Consider the following 19,459-nt stretch of genomic DNA (forward strand, 5'->3'; position numbering starts at 1 on the left):
AAATTGCATCTGCCAGTCATAACAAACTGGAAAAATCTTCTACAGTCTTCAGTGTCTATTAAATGCCTTGGGTAAACGCTGCAAAATAGCTTTCGAGGGAACAGCTTTCGTCCACCTGTTCCAACAGCCCAAGATGCACGCAACGGCAGAACAAGAAAGCGAATGTTGCGAGCATAGGGTTGCGAATGTTGTATGATCGACCGGCTGAAGACGAAAGCTTTTAGTTCATTGAACTTTACAGAAAAGACAGCAAACCAACACCTATCCTAACTGAATTAGAAACTAAAACGAAATCGTACACAAGACATTTTCAAACAAGCTACTACAACTCTGTAAAATGATTAACTGGATACTCTTCCAGTGGCAAATTATTGTTGTCCTTGTTTGTTCCCGAGAAGGGAGTTTGGAACAGTTCGGGTTTTGTCACGATTTCTACAAATTTAGCAGACTTCATGTAAAAACTCGGCCATCTGATTGTCATTATTGCATTGAAGACGTTTGAATTACAAGAATGCTCAACTCTACAAAAAATAAATGGCAACTTAATCTTCAAATGGAGAGATGAAACAGGTTTTGACAAAACCTTTTTTTTCTCTGATCACTCATAAATTGCTTTTATTAATTTTTTCTTTGTTGCGCATCAACAATTTTGTTTTTAATGTTTTCTTTACATTATATCATATTTGCTTTAACATTGGTATTGTCATAATTTTAACATGCTTCATGTATGTCACTTCTGACAATTTGTAACATATGTATCGTATGTTTATTTGGTTCATTTCAACAAGGGTTGAATTTTACTTGGTCTACTGTATTATATTACGACAGGTATGGGAGGGGAGGGGGCAAGTGCAGGTCACCTGTTCCCCTGCCTGATTTAGCACCGGGCGCCACTGTTATACTTATGCTCAAGAACTTTTGCTATCACAATGACTGATTGAATGATTTTGTTTGTTTTATTTCACTTTTCTGCCCCTTTGGCCAATTGGGAAGTTGAGTATGAATGGTGGTAAGATAAGATGGATGAAGGGACAATCACGACTATATAGGGGCGACAACACAAACCCTCACATAGATTGTACTGGCTGCGAGTCCAGATGCCGGAACCTTGCCAATCTGTGTAATGCAGTCCAGAATGCGTTAATAGATAAATCAAGTCTAATTCTCTTGTTAAATACAGCTTCGGTTTTCATCATAACTGGCTTTTGGTAGAGATTTTTCATTACATAAATATTTATTTTCTTAATTGCTAATTTCCAAATTTACCTAAGTAAGAGTCAAATATACAAAGGTTACGAAAAATGAAAAAAAATAAAGAAAAAGTAACGTTATTTTGTTATGTTTGTAGACACCCTGGTATAAAACTAAATTTTGTAATAATATAACATGTAGTTTAATATTCTGACGTAATTCTTGAATATTTTAAAGCAAAAATTTTGGTAACTTGATGCATATAATTGGAGTGCAATAGTTACAAACAACTACATAATCAATATTTTGAACAACTTTTAATTATTAACAATTTTCTAATCTGTCTCAGTTCAAAGTTATATCGGCACAGCCCTATAATTAATACATATTGATTATGTCTTGTGTGCCTGTTATTAACATTATCAAAAGACACACAAATATGTGTGAAAATGTGCCTCTTTAACCTGGAATCCATGCCATGCAGAACTGTGACACGAGAGGTGGCACTTGGCTGTTTTCGACCCGAAACTTTTTTCTTCTTTCTGTCGTTCCTGAAACATCTACATTTTCCACAGTAGAATTATTTCTACTGTAGGGCTATTGCAAGCATATAGACACAATTTTTGTTGTAATATATTAGGAGAACACATGCTCCCTTCACCAGACAGTTATTTTTCGTTTGGTTTTATCTTCTGCTACAATGTGTACATACCTTTCTTCTATCATTTCGTTTATACTTATTTGTCATTTAGGCATTACTCCAGTGAGCTTACTATGGTCAAATATTCTGATTTCACTTTACCAGGAACACAATATTTGGAGGCGATAGGGTACGATTACATGATGCCTGCCCGATGGCGCAGTGGTAGTATCGTCGCCTTGTAATCAAGGGGTCCTGGGTTCAATACCCGGTGGAAGCACATGGCACAGTGGTTCGGATCCCACTTTAAACCGTAGGTCCAGTCCCGATTAGCCTTACTGTGCATAAAGTGGACTTAAAACATCAACTCAAACCGAAACGATTACATGATGCATGTCAGTATTTTATCGCCATCATTTGACTACTATAATAGTTTTGTAGAAATGTGTGCATCTGCCATTTGTTATCAAAAACCAGTGTAGAAGTTTGACTTAATATGACTTGAGATTGCGAAGTATTGATTAAACCCATGCGGACTATAAAGGCTTTTATGGTTAAATGCGACAACTGAGATCTGTATGAAAATAAGAGACAAGTTTTGCTTTTTATATTCATGTGTCTGCTTTTTAGTATAAATATTTTTCCAAGTTTTTTTAAAATATTTTTAGTGTAGTTAGCAGTATTATTAAAGTTATTTGCATGATACAAACTGATAAGTCACAAGAGCGGTATCAACAAGAAAATAACTTCAATGAGGCATAACTTACAACACATGCCATTATTTCACTAAGTAATGATGTAAAGTTTTGGCATGTAGTTACTGTCTTCCTCCAGCTTTCACCACGTCATGTGGCTTCTTCAGGAGATGATTTGATTCGCCCCTATTTAAAATATCCTCATTCATATTTCCGCACACACACGTTGTAATTTTTCTTAAGCATCCACAGACGTGAAGCGGTGCATCCTGTCGACCCCAAACAGCACAGGAGCATGGATTGGCCATTGGCGGGCGTTCACAACATCCAGCGAGAAGCACCTTTGCATGTCAACCACCAGTACAATGAAAATGGTGATTACGACAAGGACAGCTACGCTGAAAACAAGGCTGCAAGGGACAGCGGGATGAGGTGGGGAGGGAAAGCTGAAGAAGGAGAAATACCCAGAGTTCCTCAAGAAGATCTGCAACTGGAAGAAGGTGACGAAGACGGTGGTGAGTGCTCCTTTTTATTTTTTTTTTGGACTGCTAGATGAGACACTACTCTGTGTAAAATAATAACTAGGTCTAGGAAATTGATGAAAAATCATATTTTTTTCTGGGCCTTGAAGACAATGTTAAATCTGGTAGCAATCTGCTTTCCTTCATTAGAACCAGAAAACTTTTTTTTTCATTTTTCAACCTTTTTTTGGCTTTTATGTCATTTGTCTCTATTTTCTGCCATTTTTCTTTCAATTTTTATCATTTTTGAGGTTTCTTTTTGCTCCTTCTTAAAAGGCATTTCCTAGTATAACTTGCATATTTAAATTTCCTAACATGGTATTTTTAGCAAGTGCACTATTAATCGAAAATATTGCCAATGCAGAAGCACAATATATTTTAACTGAAATCTTTGGCAGTGGATTAAATATAATTAATCATGGTAAATTTATTTTTTCTCCAGCGTACTTAAAATACTTTGAGTGGCTGGCCAACATTATCACTTTATTCTGTGATAGTCACATCAAAAAAATTATTATCTGATTCACCCAAAATACAAATGTATTTCCTCATGATGACTGATGGTCATGCAAGGACCACTATGAAAGAATGTGAATGACATGCAGGAAAGCCTTTTGGTATATTTTATGTAACCTTGAAGTAAAAATTAGGAAACCTACATTACAAAATAATTGCTTTTTCCATTGCTTCGGCAGTTTAAATCACCAAACATTGTCTTTTATCAAATTATTCGGCTACGCTCTTGTAATTTATGGAAAAAGTGAAGCTTTCATTTTAGGATCAAAACTTATTTTTAAGTCATTTTTTAGATTTTTTAGGTCATAAACTTCTGAGACCTAGTTGGGTGTCTTGACTGTCGTGTGGGAAGCCTGGGTTTGATTTCTAGGGTGAGTGATTTCAGATGGCTGTGAGGGTTCAGTCAGTGTGATAAATGTGTGCCTGGGTGTAAAGGCAGCCAGAGCATCATGCTGCTCACATCACTTCCACAAATGGCCAAGAATATGTATGTGTGGGGGGGGGGGCCCCTGCCTCCATGGCAGATAGCTTTATTTTCACTAAATAACTTTGAAATTTACTAATGTGATCTGACTTAAAGTTGATAATGTGTATTTATAGCTAGTTAGATTTCTGGTTAGGGCATATAATGGCCAAGATCCCACTTTAAACTGTAAACTACGTCCCAATTAACATGTCTAAGGATAAAATGTAGACAACAGAGATTTAGACAACAACTTAATACCAGTGGCGTAGCATGAGCATTTCGGATGGGAACGCCAAGTCCGAAGCAAGGGTAGGCCCATTTTTTTGCTTAAGAGTTTACTTATGGAATTAGCCGACATATGTATTGTCTATTTAAAATCACAATCTCATTGTGTTTATTACATGAAGTCAGCCGGGTTCCGATAAAACATGATCCATGTTTGTTTTATCTACAAAATAAGATGCCTCAGTGTGCAACAAATGCTTGAAGCACTGGTGTTTTATACCATTTTTAATTAGATTGCTCAAGTCAGAACCACCGTACACCATTCGGAGTATTTTGCTCCACACGTATAACATATGTGTAGCAAAACAGTATTTTATAATTAAGGAAACCTTTCGGCATGACGCAAGTAATTTAAAAAACCTACCTGAATCACAAGCACCTCTAGAACAACAGTAGACTTCATTGTTGGGGATGATACAACTATTGATTGATTTGGTTTATTCTACTTCGCTTTCTACCACTTTTGGCTAATCGCAAATATGAATATGAGTGATGATATTGATGAAGTCACACTCACAAAGAACAAACATGCGTAGGCCGGGATTCAAACCGGAAACCTCTGGCGTCTTAGCGTGCTGTGCGATACACTCTGTACAATCGTACACTCTACTGACGTAACAGTGCCTATTAGTAATTCAGAGTGTCAGACAACTGTTTATTGCATCTTGAGAATGCTGATAAACATTTTAAAATAATTCTGTCAAGAGATCATACGATGTTAAGAGTTTTGAAACGAATGCTAAACATTTCCACTGGCACAATATTAGGCAGTAAGATACTAACGAAAAAATATTTTTTAAAATAAATAGTTTTGCGGGTTAGGTGGTAGAGCAGCCACAGGCTGAACTTCTACCACGAGGACTTTATCAACTTGTGTGACAAAAACTGTTTTGTTCTTTTAGTTTTTAATGCACTTCACTGTTCTTGCGATAAATTACACAATGCAGTGGTCATTAAAGATACGTACGTCAGTCAATATTGCATATTGTAGCATCACACAGCACGAGCAGAGGCACGAGGTTTGTCTATGGACACGAGTGCGAAAAACCGGGTAGGAATTGTACTTCTGTTGTCTGCATTGGAAGTACAGCGCCTTGAATCGGAAGGCAGGAAAGGTCACATGGCTCCTAGAACCAATCAGGCACTCTGTACGCCTGCGTATGGCGAGAGCATTTCACCCGTGCTGTAGAGATCCAAACGACAAGCTTTCCCTACTCCTCTCTGCCTCCAGGAAGGCATGGTCCTGTACGCCAAACCTAGCTGGCGTCCGGCAAGCAGAGACATTAGAGAAATGCTACAACAAGAGCTGTTAGTGGAGCGTTGTAGACGATTCGAGACGTTAGCTTTTATAATGCCATAATGCTCAAACATGTATATAATTTGTCACGTTTTACTTTATATTTACAGCATTTACGCATTTTTAAAATTTTAAATCAGGGAACGCCGGGCGTATGGGCGTACTAGGATGCTACGCTACTGCTTAATACTAACAATTACATTTTGACAATAAAACAATACATGCTTTCATGTATGTTCAGAGCATAAATCTGGTCAAAATCCATAAGTATTGCCTGTGAAATAAATAACATTCATCATTTTTTAGATGGATAAGAAGTAATGATACAAATATACACTCTGTAAAAAAAAATTAGCATCACTTCATTATTTTTGGTCGTCAGCATTTCGCTCGTGAATTATCAGTTGTTTTATTGATTTAATTCGACTTGTCGATTTGTTTTCCTAACAATTATATATACACAATATATTTTTATTATTTAAGTCATAGTTACGTACATAATGCACTTGACAGAACTAATAACAAAATTATTGCAAATATAGCTTGTGGAACGTTTTCGCACAAAGACAATTTTTACAAGTAAAAAGATTGAACAAAGGTTTTAAATGCATCATGATATGTCAATTTGAAATGATAGTAAGTAAATACATTGACTAGTACTTAGTGTGGCCACCCCTGGCCTTCCTAAGTGCTTCCAACCTTCGAGGCATGCTATGAATGAGATTTTGACAATATTCGACCTCAATTTCATTCCAAACATGTACAATTGCTGCCATAAGTTCCTCTTTTGACCTGTACGTCTGATTACCAAGTTTTTTTGCACATCATAGCCCACAGGTTTTCTATAGGATTCATGTCTGGAGAGTTGGGCGGCCACCAAAGTCTTTCAATATTCATATCATGAAATCAATTATTCACCACCTGAGCATGGTGACAGGTTGCATTATCGTCTTGAAAAATAAAGTAGTCCAAATTCTGTCCAGAAAAATTATCTCCTGCAGTTTGTAGAACTTTCAGATTCAGGATTTCCAGATATTGATCAGCCTAAAGCCTAAACAGTCCCTGTGCAAATATTCATCCTGCCAATCCCTTTTGCAGAGAAACATGCCCAAATCATAACACTGCCACAAAACTTTTGAGTTTCTAAACTACAAGATTTTGCAAGTTCTTCTCCCTTCCGCATCCACAGTTTAACTGAGCTGTGATTCCCCAGCAATTTAAATCGTTTTTCATCAGAAAATATCACATGCTCCCAATCTGTATCATTCCATGTGCCGTAACGTGTGACAAACTCACGTCTAGCTTTTGCATGTGCGTCAGTTAGTCTGTTTTTTTTTACATAGGAAGTGTATAGAAACACCCTGTTTCTTTAGTCGGGATACTACAGTAGCATGAGTAAGATTAACTCCCACCTTATTTTGAAGTTTATGTGCAATTTGGCGTGAACTCATTCCTCTGTTCTTCAGTGCCATGTCCTTTATCATTCGATCCAGTCGAGGTGATGTCTTTTTCTTTCTGCCACAGTGACTTCTCAGTGATGATTTTCCATGTTCTTGTTACTTTTGCAGGCAGCGGCTAACTGTGGATTGATGCATTTGAAGTTGTCGACCAATTTCTCTCTGAGAATGACCATCCATATGCAAAGCAAGAACCATTCCTTGCTTACGTGGTGAAATGTAACACTTTCTGCCCATTTTTCCGAGAAAACACGCTCAAATACACTACACACCACCAGAACACTTCACAAATATGATAACGTATCCAAACTGTCAATAATGAACATGTGGTTTGCAACATAAAACACGTCACAAGTTGTACTACTAACAATCGTTTTACAGATTCCTGACAATTGATTACAAAGCCTTGCAGCAGTAACTGATTGCAACACCCTCTAGCGGACACTCCAAACACTAAATCAACAAAAGAATAACACCACACTACGCAGTGAATCCAGACCAATGTTTCAATCAATTGATTTCAAGTTGTGCAGGAAAGATGTATGCATGCGAAACTCACAATTGTCAACATCCGTAATAAGCATACAGTAATGCTAATTTTTTTTACAGAGTGTAAATGCAATACATAAAGTAAAATGTAAGAATAATGGTTTTTTTTTTTGTTTTTTGTGCTTTTTTTGAAGCCGCTGTTGTTATATATATTTTAATATTTGTGAGTTTTATATAAATTATTATTGTTGTAACAGTAACAACGAAAAGTTGAGGATAGCACAATAAAGTGTTTATAATGTATTTGGGTAGATTAAGAAGGCAAATTTTCAGTTTCGGAATCGCGAAATAACGCAAATTATGTAATTTTTCAAAAAAGTGGCGAATTTTGCACTTTAACGTGAGAGACGCACGAAATATACAATATAAACTGGGGATAACACTTCTTCGAAGAGAGTTACCTGAAGTGCTATGAGTCCTGAGCCTATCTGGTGAAGCTTCGATTCAAAAGAGATTGCCATGATTCATTTATTGCAGTTGGGAGGTTTAGTGGTGGACAAGATGAAATAGTTTTCTAGATGCAAGATATTATGACATTTCTCACAAAAGTAAGCCTTAAAGTTTTTCATTTTTTTTTGTCATTAAAATTAAAAACTTTGTCTCAATTTCCCAGAACTAAAGCATTGGTAAGGCAAGAACCATAAAAACACATGTAAAAATAACATCAAATTTTGACCTAAACTGCGAAAAATAACACCAAATTGCAGCAAAAATAAACATTGAAATTTAGGGAAAAGTAAAACGAAAAGTTCATGTCCCTATATTAAGATACCATGTATTATTTTTGTTTTCCCATACAGTTTCTGTTTTCATGTAATTATTGAGGATATTTTTTGAACGTTCTCTTCCAGATGATGATGAAGATGTTGATCAGATTGATGATGACAATGATCGAGTGAATATGGCAAAAGCAAAACAGGTCAAGAAAGATGTAAGTTGAAATAGTATTTTTTTTTCCTTTTATTTCAATCCACTGTTGCTTTAATACTGGCTATATTGCATTAACATCTCTAGATGCTGATTCTTTTTGTAGTTTAACATTGTTACAAGCATTTATACATGTTTTTAGATGTATCGTTTTTGGAAAACACACGCTCCCTTCATCAGACATTCATTTTTAGTTCATTAATGTTACAGTTATAACAAGAGATACATTTAACAAAAAGAAGCAGTTATAAATTTTTCTTCTCAATAATGTTACATTGTTGGAACATCAACTCAACTGGCAATAATGATATTCATGAGTCTCATTTATCGGACATTGTATTTAACACTGTCATCTAATGACCTCATGATAAATGTTATCGTTGTTACGTTAAGACCATGGACGTTCGCAGGATTTTTTCCAGGGAGGAATGAATTTTTCCATGGGGCAAACAAGGCACATATTTCCCCGTAATGGTGTTGTCCCCTCAAAAATTCATTGCTTCAGTTTGAAGTTATCATGTTCCTGCAATTCCCTTTCAATAATGAACACACGGAACTGACTGAAATGAAATTATATGTGTGAAATATATAATTTTTGTTTGACTTTAATTTTCCAGGGGGGTGCCCCCCTTCCAGATGTTCATAGGTTAGGCATGTTAGGTTTACAGCTTGTAGCATAAATGATGCATTCTTGGTGAAGCCCTGAAAAACTCCTATGTATTTATGCTAAGAGAATGAAACTTAACCTAACAACGAAGGCATTCCGTGCTGCTGTCATTAGACGAATGTGCTCATTACAGTGTGCGATAAGTGAGGCTCATTAACTATGTACAGTACTGATTCATGTACCATAGTTCGAGAAATTCTACTTCGGAAGGATTCTAAACAGATGTAATTTTTCAGAATTAAAGTGTGTGTCAAAAGAAGAGGAATTTTCGAAAATTGCTCTTCGAAAAGGTTCAAAATGTGGCCTTAAAATGCTCAGTTGGACCTTTGGCCAACGCCAGAGAAGTTTTTTTTTGTATTTTTCCTCTCCTTTCGAAAAACCTTTATGATATTCCAAAATATGAAAAAATGCATCCGCTTAAAATTACTTCTAGAGCATTCATGTGCTTTTTTTCTTGAAAATGTTCTGGGAAACCAGGATGAAACATTGCAGATAAAATAAAATAAAAACCACTAAAAATAACCGTGTTAGATTATTTTGCATCTTCACGTGGTTTGCTTACGCTGTTGTCTAAACATTATCAATAGTTTAATAGACTTACGTAGCCACGAAACTATTGAGAATATCATGTTTGAACACTTTAAAGTTATTACAAAATAGTATTTGTTTTGTTGTTGAAAAACACCAGGGCACATTGGTTTCAAGTTCCCTAAAATCCCCCTCATAAAATATGAACAAAATTGAAATTTCTTGTGAAGATACTGAAGTATTTTGTTATTATATATTATTGAGATCAACAATAAATTGTGAAATTTGCATAAAGAAACATCAAGACTGTAACATTGATATGAGATGTGATACCATTGATAACCTTATGACACCAAAATTTGCTTCTAAATAAAAATGTAATTAAAATGTAAACAATATTTTAGAGAACAATAAAATTAAACAACAAAGAATTTGTACAGTAAAACTTTTCACTAACGGACAGGCCTGGGTGAAAAATAAATGTCTGTTATTAAGAAGTGTCTGCTATTCAGAAAAAAAGTGTAGGATGTTACACAATAAGATATGCATATTACAGTATGTACTTTACTTTTTTTTTCCAACATTCAAAGAATAAAATACTGTTCTACATACGGTGAATTTAAATTTACTAAAGTATCCCTACATACATTACAAATTTCAAAAAAGAAAGTAGAATGCATGTAGTGTATTCCTTTGTTAAATTACTGCATTCAAAATGCTTTTTCATTTTAAATAGACTCTAACTATTTCTGGCCAGACCAGATTGTCCAAAATAATCATCTATAATAACATGTATTTTTAATAAATATATAAAAATATATTTAAAAAACACAAAAAGTTGGTACTTACATTTTGTGAGTTTGTAATTTACGAAACAACGTTTCGAGAATCTACTGTTCTGTTCTTCAGGCCTAAAACTTCAACTACGAAAACTTTCCATAGCCACGTCAGGATATTTTATAAACTAGGAATAAGGATGTAGGTTTGATATGGGTTAAACTGGAATTTAGAAACTATTCCTAAAACTGTTGTTGCCTCCATATTCTGTTACAAATTAAAAGTCCCTGAAGTTAAAAGACCCTTTTCATCTAAAATACGTACTTCAACATTGAACAATTAAAAACAGTTAAAACCGACCTGTGTCATTTCACTAGTAACCTCAGGATGCTTCCTCACCGAATGCAATGAAATGACATATAAAACGTTTTATATAAAAGGAAGAGTATATCTAGCGAATGTGAATTGCACTGTGTCACGAAGGGCACCATTTGCACTAATAGTACTCAATGAGAATATTACTAACATTCTGTGACACTATCACACTGTGTGGAGACGTCATTTTTCACTAAAATCTGTATTACACAAGTTCTAGTTATTACAATCAACAAAAGAATCCCAAATGTACAGTTGTGTGCAAGCAAGCTTGAAACCCAATGTAGCCCATAGAATACAGAATGGAAATTGGCTAACCACTAATAAAATCATGCAATTTTTAAACCACTTACAGTAATATCCAAGTCATACTAATAGAGATAATCAGGGTTGTTTAGGTCCAGCAATACGTAAATTCTATTGGGTTCCACAACAGGACCCAGGCCTTTTTTTTCCCGCACAATTTAAATTTGGTCAAGTTGCGTATTTTTCAATTTCCATACAGTTCGGTACTACTTTACTATAGGGGTGACACCTATAAATCATTTATTTTGCACTTTTTTCCATTGCTAACGTACTATTCTGGAATGCGGAACATTTCTTTAGGTGAAATAATGAATTGCTAACGAAAATAATGTCTATTTCTTACATTTACAAGTACTTACTGCTACTCGTTATTTTGATTCTGTAACACACATTATGGCGATAGCGTACTGGTTCATCGCGCGTTGTGAGAGTGTTTTTGTCGATTTATGCAGTGTTGCAACCTTGTTCACTGGAAAATACCTACTTTCGTGCCCGGATTTGAAATTATGCTAATACATCGCAAACCATTGACGTTAGCCTCACAAACCATTCACGTTAGCCCCACAAACCATTCACATTAGCCCTACAAACCATTCACGTTAGCCCCAAAAACCATTTACGTTAGCCCCACAAACCATTATCCGTAAGGTCAGGTTAGGCAAGCATAGTTAAAAAAAAAAAATACTCGACACGTCATGTTATAATGAAAACACTGCGAGTTTGAAACACTGACTACCGGGATACGTCATCTAACACACGGAACATTGTGCTCTCGTGCAGAAAGCAAATGGCGGCAGCAGAAAGAGCGTGTCGGACAGAGATTTTCGCAGAAAACAACATGCATTCACATTAAAATGGATCAAAACTACATTCACAAACTTCCACAACGCTACAGAAAATGATTTGCGTAAGTACTTTCTCCTGTAAAAAGTAAGAAATCCGTCACCCCTATAGTAAAGTGTTACCAAAGGTTCTTTACGGTCCAGAACCCATTTATGCTTGCTGATTTTCTCTCCTTGACCGAAATTAAATGTATTTAAAATTCCTGAACCATCAAAATTAAATGTATTTAAAATTCCTGAACCTTTAACAACCGTGGAAATAATTAATAGGAAAAAATACTGAAAACACTAAATTTGCTGACCAAGGCAGTTTATTAAGATTTAAAAACACTTAACATGTAATGTTTCTACCTTCTATCAGAGTCTTCCTCAGATGAAGAACTAAACTAAACTAAAAAAAAGTAACCTTATAGAGGGTAGAAACGTAAACATGTAAAGTGTTTTTAAATCTTAATAAACTGCCTTGGTCAGCAACTTTAGTGTTTTTAATATGGAAACAAAGCTTAATTATATTACCATAAATTACTAGTGCAATTAACATACTTTTTAAGACCTGTATCACTTCTCACGATCATTGTGCGATGCCATGTTTTCAAAGTTTTTGCACTGTCCCTTCCAGCTGCAGAAGCACCCATGTACCCACCCAAATAAAATGAATACATGATATATTTAGATAACACAAAGTAACAAGCTTGGAAATAATTATAGTATAAAGTACACAAAGCAGCCTTAACAATTGACTAACATAACTCAGTTTCACTTCAAAAGTCAAGAACATTTCTAGATTCACCATTAGGATGGTTTCCTTTCATTAACATGCGAAAAATGATTATGTGCGCCAAAACGATCAAATTTAACTTTTAACACATGTAAAGACAATGAGTAAACCTACAAGAATAGGAAAAATTTGTTGAATAAATCTGTTGAAAATGGTTATTCCACAATTATTTTTAGTATTCCGGTAACTGTGACTAAATATAATTTTCCCATTATTACGTTTACAAGCTTCGTTTGTCTTGTAAAAGCATAGAGAAGCTTTTCTTTAACCGATGAAAGCTTATTTCACTTTATTTTTATATTATTCATTCTTTTTTTTTTACAAAATACAGGAAATTTATATGGCAAATTTTTAACACTAATCAAAATTGTACACAAAATATTTGTAATAATTGCATTATAGGTATGAATTTAAGCCATTAACAAGAATGCTCCAGTAGAGAACAACGTTGATTATTTAAGGGGGGACACCCTCATGAAACGTCGCTCCACCTTGGAAAATTGCTATACCGTGACCACCGAACTAGAGCCCACCTAAAGATATTTTATCTACCCATTAGGATGGCGACGCCACTGCGCAAAAGAACACTTTCCTGAAATCTAGTTAAGCTTCTAACAACTATTTTGACCTCGTGTTGTGAACCACACAGGGTCCAAGGAGAATAAGTATAAAAGTTTTACGAGGGTCATCCAGAAAATAAAGACCGTTTTGTTATACAAAATGAAAAACACAATATTTATTGGAAAGAAACAACTCTGTTACATACCTTAAGCTTCCTTCACTTCTCTACATAATCACCTCCTACATTTAAACATTTGTTGTATCTGGGCATGAGCTTCAGAATTCCCATGTTCATTAAGCCAGATGGTTACTGCATTCAAACAAAAGACCGCTCGCGCATTTCCGCCAAAAGGCACTACTACAATCAATGCAAATCGTTATTGTGAGAGACTAAGAAAACTACGCCGAGCCATCCAAAACAGGAGGTGAGGAATGCTTTCTGGAGGAATTGTGCTTCTGCACGACAATGCCCGCCCTCACACTGCTGGTGCAACTCAAGAATTGCTGGATCAATTCGGATGGGAAATTTTTGATCATCCACCCTATAGTCCAGACCTTGCTCCTAGCGGTTTCCACTTTTTCCCTAAGCTGAAAGAGTTTCTGGGTGGTAAACGTTTTGGAAGTGATGAAGAGTTGGAGAATGCAGTGACCACCTGGCTTAATGAACTGGCGGCAGAAGAGTATAACATGGGAATTCTGAAGCTCGTGCCCAGATACAACAAATGTTTAAATGTAGGAGGTGATTATGTAGAGACGTGAAGGAAGCTTCAGGTATGTAACAGAATTTTTTTTCCCAATAAATATTTTGTTTTTCATTTTGTATAACCAAACGGTCTTTATTTCCTGGATGACCCTCGTAAGTAGTGACATTTTGGATATTCTTTCATCAACCTATATGTCATTGTAGAATCACTTAGCATGATATATTTGTGTTGAATAACAATATTATTCTTAGCCATAATTTAATATGTGATGCTTCAAATTAATTTTTCAGCATTCTCAGATTGGACAAGTTAACAAACATGAAAGTGTGATGGTGCAACCGAAATAAATAAATACATGAGAAGTTAAAGAAATATACTTTGCGTGGTGCTGAGTTACGAGTTTCTCTACAAATGGATTTCGAAAGGTATATACAATATGCCTTCCAATTTGTTAGAATAAAATGTATAAGAAATTTCTAATCCTACTATGTAGGATCATAGTAATACATAATAAAGAATGAAATAGGTGTGTGGTGGTTTATAATTTATTTATAATACATTGTTTTATACTGTGACTTTTATATATGTATACATTAATGTGTATATTTGTATCTAAAGAGACGTCAACAGCTTCATTATAATATGGAGGAGTACTTTTACTTTTTGGTGTCTGAACATATTGTTCAATCTTTTTTCTTTTCATGAAGCTTATGTAATAATCTGTGCTCATAGTGTGAGATTTTAAATATGTTCATAAGCTGTATATTGCTAGAGTAGTGTGAAATGTGTTGGGTATGTGACGATCGTACAAGGGGAGCTTGAGTGAAAATATAAGTTTCCTTCTGTTTGTACTTAACTTTCTGTTAAGAAGAAACTGCCATTATACGAGAAATTTGCAAACAGTAAAGGCAATTTGTTATAGAAATCACTAATATATCAGGTTTAAGCATAACTTCATAGCAAAAGTGGCAAAAGTTTTTTTTTTATTTGAAACTCATTTGAGATGAACAAAAGACAGAAATTAATCAGTAATATATTTTTCTTCATTGTCTATGACTATCTACCAATGTTGGTGCAGTTTATCGATCCACAAAATCAGTTGATTTGGGATTAAAGATGTGAAGCCAAGTTTGAGCATTTTCGTTACCAAAGGAGTTTCCATTAAGATTGGTACATTAGATTGAGAGCTGGAAAGGTGGAAATCCGAGGGTGCAAGATCAGGTGAGTATGGAGGATGTGGAATATCCTCCCAAGAAAGCCTCTGGATAGCAGCTTTTGTCATGTTAGCGGAGTGTGGGCGTGCATTATCGTGTTGCAGCAGCACTGGCTGGCCTGCTCGCTGATTTGTGTTGTTTTCACTTAAAGCATGCGGTATCCGGATCCTTGCCCATGAAATGCAAATGGCGCACGATGGTTGAATTTTCATATTTGCTAATTCTCGGCTCAACTTGATGTGGATCATTGTGGATTAAAGCATTTAAATGGTCTTCCTGAACGTGGAGAATCACTCATGTCAAAATTGCCCTCTTTGAAATTACAAAATGACTTTCTTGTCTGCTTTCTCTGTTGTCATTCTCCCGGTACACGGCACAAACATTTTGAGTCACCTCCGTTGCCTTTGCTGCCATGTTATACTCAGACAGAAGAATATGTCGGAAGTGTTAGTTTTTCCACTTGACGCTTATTGTTCTTTTTATCCAACAAATAACACTGTCTTCCTTCAAATCTGCAAAATTTAATGTGTATTCACAAGCACAACAATGCCACTCCAATTGGCTAATGTGAAACGATAAACAAACTCCTTACCCTGCAGTGTTACCATACCAAACAAAAACACTTCAAATTTAAGCATTAACCTAATAAATAGAGCAGCATGCAAGCATGTCATGATGGTGTTTCAGAATTGACCTACATATTATGTTGCAGTAGTTTTAAAAGTATATCAACGTAGTTTTCTTTGTTATTGTACAAGACAGCAGCTTAACTGAAATAATTCTTGAAGCTTTCCTGGTGGCGAATACTGAAGAGGTTTGCTCGGGCAATCAGCCAGGTGATTTCCGGAAAGTCTTCCGAGCTTTCGAGAGCTAACGTCATTCTCATCTTCACGGTTAGGTTAACTGTTTAGTAAGCTATGAAATAAGGCCCATTTATAGCATGTAGGATTCCAAAAACGTTGTCCAAACATTTGAAATGATATGAATAAAACAATTTCTTGGTGTTCACATAACCACTAAGGGAGATTTCACACCCAAGCAACATGCAACACACTGCAAGAGACACGTGTTGCGTGGAAGCGAACCCTCAGTAATCAATTGAACCTTTCAAACTGAAGCAACACGATAAGGTGCACGTGCCGCTTGTCAGTTTCGTGTATCTCGGACTGGGCCGTTTTCTCAATATCGTGCATCATCTTGCCTCAGTTTGTTGTTTGCGTATGCACAGTGAATGCTTCACCCCAATGAGCTACATTTAAACTTGAGAAGAGAGCCAAATTGGAGGCCTTACAACATGTTTGTACCTCTAATTTGTTGATGTAGTAAAGTATCGATACGTACAATTTCTTAAGATTTGAACACAATATTCTTTTGGCTTCAAGTTTTTTGGTGCAGTTATTGGTTGTAATTTGCCTTCAACATCATGTAAAGAGACCGTGTTTTAGCCATTGTTTGGTACAGCCAGCACATGGAGACATGTTAGTCCAAAATAGATCAGTGAACGTGGTAAAGTACTCTAGTGCATTGTTTCTCATCCATTGGGCCCTCGTATCAACTATAGCGAGCTGTGAAACGTTCTGCTGAAAGTGGTTGACAAATAACACAATCCCAATTTCATATTTGAGTTGTGAGTTTTTGTTTTTTTAAGTCCATTTTATACACAAATAGACTAATCAGGACTGGACCTACAGTTTAAAGTATAATCTGCACCACTATGTGTATCCACCAGGTATCCAGCCCAGAATCACTTAATTACAAGGAGACCATGTTACCGCTTTGTCATCCATATTTGTCAACAATCCTATGTGTAATCAAACTATTATTACTCTTTATGATAATACCAGAATTTATTTGTCAATATTTAATTTCATGATTGCATGTTAATTCATGTATAAAATCTAAAATACTGGAAAGGTATTTACAAGGAAAATTCTTAGGCTCCGGGCATTGACTTTTTAAAAAAAATACCGGAACGTGGTTTCAATCGGTTGAGAACAATTTCTCTAGAGTTGAGGTCTTTGCTTTATCCAGTCTGGAAAGTCCAGCTTATACAATTTGAGGTGAGTGCATATGATTTCTCCATTTTGTCATGCGCAACATGTTTCTCCCGAGTTTCAATAACTTGCACGGATGTTACGTGATTTACATTTAACAATGTCTCTTATGTTTTGTTTTTTTGTTTTTTTTCGGGTGACTATAAGAAACTGATTAATGGAATTATATCGGTATCATCATGCGAAATGAGCAGAGAAACAAGTGTCAGTGTGAAACACTCATGTCGCATGTCATGTATCGTGTGTCGTTTTGGTGTGAAATCTCCCTAAGACTTACAAGAAGTGGTTGACTTCACAGCTTACTGTTCATCATTTCTTACACATTTCCAGTTCCTTCTTCAAGGAATTACAACATTAAATTCGTAGAGTCCGAAGAAGTGGGTCTGGGAGTACGAGAATTAAAATATCAGATTATTTTAATTCAATTAATTTACAAATACTTCATGCCATACTGAAAAAAGGAGGGGAAAATATTTGTAGTAAAATTTGATAAAATAACAAGATATGTACTCCCCTCCTTCAAACACACATACTCTGGTAAGAAAAAAATTGCACAAGAAATAGCATTTGTTATATGTGACGTAGTTACTAACATGGAAACTTTAGGAAAAGAAGCAAATAAACTTGTAACCTTGGTTCACTGCTCTAGCTCATGTTAGTAATTTAACAGATTGCCTCTACTTTTTGATGTATCCTCGTATATTCTAAGTATTATTCAATTTATGAGAGGGCCAGTTGGAATTGTTGGTGTTTTGAGTAAAGGAAATGGTAGTGAAGTATAAATGTGCCTGTATAGTTAGTTAATTCCAAGTCTAAACAGGGACGCTTGCATTTTTCTTGCTACAAGTATTCCATGACTATAATAATAGTAAAATATTGAGAAGTTGACTACTTGTTGTGCTATACAAGACTGTTATGGATTTTGCCGTAGAAGTTGGCCTGACTAAGCCAGAAAGCAGGAAGAATCCATTTTTGCTTGTAGTGAATCCTTGCTTTTTTTTTATTTGTTACTGTATTTTTGTTTGTAGTTTCTTCTTTTTTTATGTAAAGTGGGAAATTATTAAAATTACTCCTGAAGGTTAGGTATACTACCTTTGTGCCATGTACTTTTAGCCTTATGCAAATGAAGCTTTTATTACCTGATGAGATCGTGCAGTTCTGATGTAAGGTGTACTAACTTTCCATGTATAAACAAATAAAGGGATGAGTAACATTATGTTAATTCATTTTCGCTCTGTTCATGTTTTACATTTGTTGCAATGCAATGTTTACCCCTTTCTATATGATCAGTAGAGACCAGATTTTAAAGAGAAAAATTTTCCTGTAAAAAGGACAAAAAAAGGGGGAAAGGACCAGTTTTTTTTGCACTCCACTAAAAATACTATTTAAAATTAAAACGCAATGTATTCATATATAAAGAGAGAGACATTAAATTTAGTTCAATGTATCCCTTTTTATATATGAATGGTATATATTGTGCTTTCATTTTAATAATATTTTTAGTGGAGTGCAAAAATAAACGATAGTCCTTTTTCATTTTCTTTTTTTGAAGGTAAAGTACAGCGAATAACGTTAGCCCCAAAAGCCATCCACGGGTAGCCCCACGAACCAATCACATGAGGTTAGGTTAGGCCTGTTATGTTAGGTTCCATTAGCACTCATTTCATCCCTAAATTCATCGAAAAAATACGGTTCGTACTAGAATTGAACATCATAAATCATTTTCTTGTAAAACAACGGCATGGTTGGAAACAATGACAGGAGATTACATTTTCGTTCGTAAAACTACGCATATACACCTATATATATATAAAAAATCAATCAGCTTTTTTTCAAATTTCCAGACGTGACCCTCGGTTTTTTACAACAGATTCGTGATTAGGAGGCCAAAATTAGTTAGTATACCGAAAATTAACAAATTGGAGACTTTCTCTACATTGTCAATTCGCTCCGCGAATAATCTTACCAACCGTTTCGATGAAATCTTCATTGCAACAGCTTAGTGCATTCCATAGCTTGCTGCCACTTATACCTGGCTTCGCCATTTCACTGACACTCAATACTGTCGCACAGTTAAGTTAAAACTATTCTAAGCGAGCGCGCCGATCC

The 19,459-nt window shown here is 35.4% G+C and overlaps 1 protein-coding gene across 2 annotated transcripts in view; it reads left to right on the plus strand.

Moving 5' to 3' along the window:
- The window catches only part of LOC145996145 (uncharacterized), a 71,476-nt gene extending 52,910 nt beyond the window's left edge, over positions 1 to 18,566 (plus strand). For both annotated transcript variants that reach the window (XM_083132481.1, XM_083132482.1), the window contains exons 10-12: positions 2,770 to 3,041; positions 8,469 to 8,548; positions 14,373 to 18,566. In XM_083132481.1, the coding sequence (XP_082988607.1) occupies positions 2,770 to 3,041; positions 8,469 to 8,548; positions 14,373 to 14,429 (409 nt within the window). In that variant the 3' untranslated portion in view covers positions 14,430 to 18,566. The remainder of the gene's footprint in view (positions 1 to 2,769; positions 3,042 to 8,468; positions 8,549 to 14,372) is intronic.
- Positions 18,567 to 19,459: the final 893 nt, after the last annotated feature.

Source organism: Lepisma saccharinum, chromosome 12, assembly GCF_977018435.1.
Source record: "Lepisma saccharinum chromosome 12, izLepSacc3.1, whole genome shotgun sequence".
In the NCBI taxonomy this organism is placed as follows: Eukaryota; Metazoa; Arthropoda; class Insecta; order Zygentoma; family Lepismatidae; genus Lepisma; species Lepisma saccharinum.